Source organism: Nestor notabilis, unplaced genomic scaffold (assembly GCF_000696875.1).
Source record: "Nestor notabilis isolate BGI_N333 unplaced genomic scaffold, ASM69687v1 scaffold24339, whole genome shotgun sequence".
NCBI classification, from domain to species: domain Eukaryota; kingdom Metazoa; phylum Chordata; class Aves; order Psittaciformes; family Psittacidae; genus Nestor; species Nestor notabilis.
In genome coordinates this window covers 1089-6934 of record NW_009943573.1, presented here as the reverse complement: position 1 = coordinate 6934, position 5846 = coordinate 1089, and the positions used below count along the sequence as shown (strand labels likewise).

General features: G+C 54.4%; 1 protein-coding gene across 1 annotated transcript in view; it reads right to left on the bottom strand.

Annotated features, from left to right (window-relative positions):
• The window catches only part of STARD3 (StAR-related lipid transfer (START) domain containing 3), a gene marked incomplete at its 3' end in the record, with an annotated part of 11408 nt that extends 5863 nt beyond the window's left edge, over nucleotides 1-5545 (bottom strand). Inside the window, exons 1-7 of the mRNA XM_010022004.1 lie at nucleotides 5271-5545; nucleotides 2468-2545; nucleotides 2170-2247; nucleotides 2026-2079; nucleotides 1806-1923; nucleotides 629-727; nucleotides 41-96 (exon numbers count right to left, since the gene is read on the bottom strand). Coding sequence (XP_010020306.1) covers nucleotides 41-96; nucleotides 629-727; nucleotides 1806-1923; nucleotides 2026-2079; nucleotides 2170-2247; nucleotides 2468-2545; nucleotides 5271-5486 — 699 coding nt within the window. The remainder of the gene's footprint in view (nucleotides 1-40; nucleotides 97-628; nucleotides 728-1805; nucleotides 1924-2025; nucleotides 2080-2169; nucleotides 2248-2467; nucleotides 2546-5270) is intronic.
• Nucleotides 5546-5846: the final 301 nt, after the last annotated feature.

Below are 5846 nucleotides of genomic sequence, written 5' to 3'. Positions count from 1 at the left end.
GACAGGGAATGCCACCTCAGGCCACGCTGCCTCTGTTTACCTGAGCTGTCAGCACCTTCCTCCCTGCACCTTCCTCATCCGATTCATTGTCCGACCCTGGGTGGGGGGGAAAGCACAAAATGAACATGCTGTTGATGAAGCCCCCACTTGCACAACCTCCCTCTGAGCTTCTCCTGGGGGAAGGTGTCTGGTCCCGCGCCCTGTCCGATGGGAAGGGCTGTCAGTGGGGATGTCCCTGCTGCTGAACACGAGCACTGCTCTCATCATCACCTGCAACTCGCCCCCTGCCCTCATCCCAAGGGCAGCATTTTTCAAGCCTTTTAAGCACTGCTGAGAGCATTTAATCCCAAGCCCAAAAAAGGCTCCAGTTTCGCCCAGAGCCGGAGCCAGGCGCAGGGGCTGAGCGTGACTCTGCTCTGCAGATGGCACAGGGACAACATGTGCCCCCCCTGCCCGGGCACAGGGCGAGGGCAGAGGAGCCTGTTCTGCAGTGTCAGGTCTTGACACTGCCAAGGGCTGGGATAACGAGACAGAGCCTGGGAGGAGGCGGTGGTGGAGGGGAGGAGGGACGCTGTGATGGGAAAGGGCTCGGGAAGAGAGGCAGAAGGGGAGGAAGAGCACGTCCTACCTGCAAAGGACTCTGGTGGGGAGTAGAACTGCCCCTCGGAAAGGGCTCCAGGGTAGAGCAGGGGCCCACGAGAGGCTGCAGCCTGGGCTGCCAGGTACCCTGCGAGCCAAAGCACAAAGTTTTACACACACAGCATCCAGTGCTTCGACACCGAGGGGTGCTGGACCCCCAGCACACCCAAACCCTCCTCAAGCACCCTCCCAGCCACTCTCCCCCAGATACAGCTGGTCTTTCTGCACTGCCACCAGCCAGCCCACCAGCTTTTCAGCTCCTATTGCCTCATCTTTTGTTTGAGACATTTTATCTGCATGGAGATCAATGGGCTCTTCTGCCTGTCAAATCCAAAGGCGATTAAGCATCTAATTAAATAAGAGCTTCCCCTGGAAGCAATTTGGAACCTGAGCCTAATCCAATAGAGGCATTAAACACTTGATCATTTTTCATCTTAAAGCCTCCTTGCAAGACCCAAACATCCTCTGGTGTTTTCCAGTCAGTGCATTTCTGATTGAGCCCCTCTTGACAAATACTCCTTCCTTTAGGTGCCACTTCCCAGTCCCCTGTCGTCAGCCAAGCCAGGGAGAGTGACAACCTCCTTTTGCTGTGGTAGGAAGGGGCAGCTGTGCCAGTCCAGCCTGAGCACTTGCTCCCTAGAAGGACCCCTGGAAGTTACAGGTGCCCAGCACTGGAGGGGGATTTGTAAAACCTCAGCACCCAAAGGCTGTCAAGTTTCACAGGCCATAAGTCACGTCGTGCCCCTGAAACGTGGCTGTGACTGAAGCAACCCCCCCAAAAGGTCTCCAGCCCGGCTCCAAAGGCAGATATCCCAACACAGAGCCCAAGAGCCCGCCTGGCATTCGTCTCAGTGTTTCAAAACACCTTCTCCAAGGCGGAGGTGAGCTCCATTTCCAACTCGTCTGGCTTCTGGATGCAGACACTGAGGAATTTGGCACACTTTTCTCCACTCAATTAAAAGATGCTTTTTATAATCTGGTATTTTCTTCCCCTGAAGGGACTTATATACCATAACAGAACGGAGTCGGGCACTTACTGTCACAGCCAGCCTGGAGATCACTTCTCCATAAATGTCATATCTGCCAAGGTGCTGCCAAAGCAGCAGCAACCCCAGGCCTGGGAGTCTCCTCTGCCAACTCCTACCAGAGAGGAGCAAAATACTCACATCGTTCCTCTTCTGCTTCCTGAGTTAGGACTTTAAAATCCAGGAACCAAGTCTCCAGCCAAGCAATGACAAACGAGACGATAGGAAGTAAATAGCCAAAAGCCCCTTTGGCCAGAAGCTGTGTGGAAGAAAGGAGAAACCACAGGGAGTTGACAGCAACAGGAAAACAGCAGCAGCAAGTAACCACAAAGCAATTCCCTGCGAGCCCAAGGAGACCAACCTCGGAGAGGATGACCTTCACAATCAAGAAGGCACTGGATACCAATGTAGTGACCTGAAAAACAAAGGGGCACACCTCAGACCCCTGCAAACTGCGGGTGGAGAGAGAAAACCCCAAACAGGAAAGCAAAAGCTGCCTCCTTACCGCTATGACCCACCAGTGGCGCAGCTTCACAATGGCGTAGGCCAGCAGCAACACAAAGAAACGAAAGAAAGCCAAGACCTTTAAAACAAAAAGCCATCGACACTCGTCACTGCCCTTGTCCCTCTGCCAGGTGCTTGGGAGGACACGGGCACGAGCCAGGCTCCTGTAGACCTCTCACTTACACGGAGCAGGCCAAGGCTGCGGCAGGATGGGCTGAGCCAAGGGGACCCCGGCACGCAGATCCCCCCCTGCTCTGCCCAAAGCTGTTTCCTCACCTGCAGCAGTCTGAGATACTCACAAATATATCAAAGAAAGAGGTCTTGAAACTGTACTTGATGATTTCGCTCTCCAAGTTCTTCTGAATGCCATCCTTGGTCTGAAGGGGAGACAGGAAACCAGAAAGCCACTGAGTGCACTGGTAAGAAACTAATGGTAGAAAGAACCCGGCCAAGCGGTGACCGGAGGTTGCCGCCAGGTCAGGTTATGCATCAGGCATACAAATGCTGCCTCATCTGCCACAGCAGCACCACAGGAGGATACAACAGCCCATTTCACCCTTGGTTTCACACTGAGGAGCACGAGCCGAGTAGCCAGAGCTGGAGCAGCACGTTAAACACTTCTCCATGGACTCCTCAGAGCTGCTTCTTTGGCTCAGACACCAGGTCCCAAGTCTCACAGCCTAAAGGCCTTGGTTGAACACCCCCCACTTGTGCCCATTGCTTCCATGGGTGGCTTTAGATGACAGACTTCAGCTGTGCTGGAGGAGACGTGGAAAACATGGAAAAGCCACAGGAAACTGCTCCTCCAGCACCCTCAGAAACGTGCTGAACAGAGCATCCCACAGCTGGATAATCCAAACATCTCCCCTGCGAGGGCTCTCAGGGCTCACTCAGCAACCTGGCGGGATTGCAGCTGGGATCATCCTTGTTGTGCAAAGCACTGAGGGGTCCCCTCTCCTGTTTTCCAGGCCAGCTGGTTTCCCACAGCTCCCAGCACTGCTGAGCTGCCCTCTGGGAAAGCTGGCGGAGAAAGTCAGACAGCAGGTTCAAATGTACTGGCAAAGGGGAAGAAGGAGGAGAGGAGGACGAGGGACACGCACAGACACAGACAGACCACAAGGAAAGCTAAAAGAGGCTAAAATGCTTCCTGGGATATTGTATGGGAGCGTGGAAAAAGCTCACAGAAGAGCTGTCTTGCCTCACCCCCAGACAATCTGGGGCCCGACAGCCCTGCTGCTTTTGACACCATAAATCCTGCTCTCGGGAGCTTGGGATGGCTGTTTGTGAGGAAGCGGATGGCTCAGGTAACTGGAACAAATGCTTCACCTTTAGGCTATTGGTTTGAACACAGCCCAGCTGGCCTGGAAGCTGGTAGAGGCTGGCAGCTGTTTGATGAGCTGTGAGAAACAAGTTGGTGGATCTCAGGCCAGTTCTTGGCAGCCGGGTGTCCTGGCACCCTCTGGGCTGACAGTCCAAGGACAGAAGAGGCAGCCATCGGGAAACGGGCCCTCTAGGTCAGGGCTGGTGCTTCATATTTAGGGCAAGGGGGGCAAAGCAGTTCTGCTCTGCTGTTGCTTTACCCGAGCTGGGGCTACAGGACTCATGTCAGGCAGCTTTGCCCCACACCACTTCACTAGGAGATGCTGCAGAGTGAGACGTGGGGAAGGCTTTGGATTAGGAGCTCTGGGAGGTGGTTTTGGTTTGAACTGAAGCATCTTCTGTCCCCGAGAGCAGCGAGTTACAGTTTGCAGGCAACAGACATTTAACAAGGGCCAATTTGCTCAGCTTATCTTGCAGTGAAGGAAACCGTTTGATAAAAAAAGCATTAGTCATGATATAAAGTCGTTGCTCTTCATAAGGAGGCAAATAAGCTGTCCTAATAGCTTTAAATATGCAGCATCTCGGCTCAGGGCCTAAATATCAGCAGTTAGTCACTCATTAATGGCTACCTGCAAGCCCTACGCTCACAGTCACCCTGGTGACCGCGCTGGCACATTATCCCCCTGGGGCTGGAGAGACAGCACCTCCCCAAAGAGCCCAGAGAACAGGGACAAGAGCAGGAGGCCGGGGTCCAAGCCAGGACACCGTTGGCATCGCTGGAATGCTGGCTGTGAGATGCTTTTTCCTAGGCAGGGGTCTCTTCAGGCTCTCAGTGCTGCAGCGGGCAAGGGGAGGGAGCTGCTGGGCCAGACAATCTGTTAAGTGCAGACACCCAGGAGATAAAAAGGGCAGAGATAAGAGCTGTTAAGTGGGGGCAGGATCCAGTGCTGATAAATAAAAGCCAGACACAGGCAGGGCTGCACACAGAGGCACTGGGGTCTATCTGTTCATCTGCTCTGCTCTCGGGGTTGTTCCATGGAAGGAAGGACACGTCGTACCTGAATCGCGCCGCCACCAGGGCTGAAACCAGCCAGGACCAGTTCAGGAGAAATCAAAACAAAATAAACCCCAGGGAAGAGCTTCAATCTGATGGGAATGAGGTAAATAAACTGGATTTCCCTCGTCCTTGCAACAGGTGACACGCTGAGCAAACAGCAGCCTGCACAGGCGTGACGGACCACAGCCCTCGTGTTCCCCACCGCTAGTCCCCCGTGCAGCAGAGCAGCAGCTCCAGCTTTCAGAAGCTGAGATGACAAAGCTCAAAGCCTCTTTTGTCTGTGCCCAACAGCTGGGTGGGTGTGAGGAGGGTCTGCACATCCTCTGATGCTCGGAGAACAAGACGCTGCAGCAGAGCTGGCAGCTGCCTGGCAGGCACAGCGAGCGGCTTCACTTAAGGCAAGGGGAGCGGGAGAGAGAAACTGGGCCAAGTGCTCAACCTGGCGATTCCAGGGGCCCCAGATCTCGTTTCAGTCCAACACAGAGCACGGTGTTAACAACCCTGGAGAGCCACAACAGAGCCCGGGTGCAGGAAATGAGCTGGACTTTCGTTTACACTGACTGCAGCGGCTCCTCAGCCAGCTCCAATCAGCAGAGCGCTGGGAAGAGCAAACAAAGACTTGGCCCCAGCTTTCTGAACCAGAGCAATTAGCACCGAGGGAGCTGCGTTTCAAAAGCACAACTTAACAGGACAAAGGCTCCCTGGATTTGCTTCCCCCAACTTACATTCAACTCGATTATCCACAACAAAGAAATGAAGAGCAGGTCGAAGGTGACGAAGAGGCAGAAGGTCCTCCTCACATCCGAGATGGCTTTCCTCTTCTCCAGAGAGAAGTAGCAGTACGGAGAGAAGCCCTGGCTCTGGGAAAACGAGGTGCTGATGGAGGCTATGGCTGGGAGGCTTCGTTCCAGGTTGTGCTGCAGGTCTGTGGGCTTGCTCATCCTCGGCCCAAGCCACTTGGGTCCTACATCAGTCAAGGCAGCATCGGCCAAGTCAGTGCATCACCTGCGGGGAGACACAAAGGGCACCCTCAGGTCTCTGGATACTCCTTTTCCTCTCCCACTCTAAGGGCAAATATTCCAATTTCCAAATCAGGTCCTGCCTGTTCTATACAGGGAAAAGGCTAATCCTGGCTTCTGGGCTGCCAAAGAGCCTCCCATTCTAAAGCAAAGGCACCCAGGGCTGCCTCATCTCACCCTGGCACCCCCGTCTGCTCAGGCAGAGACCTTCCTCCCCTCCTGCTCACTGCAGGAAGGAGGAATTGGCTGGGAAAGGCTCAGAGGTGCCAGGGGTCCACGGAG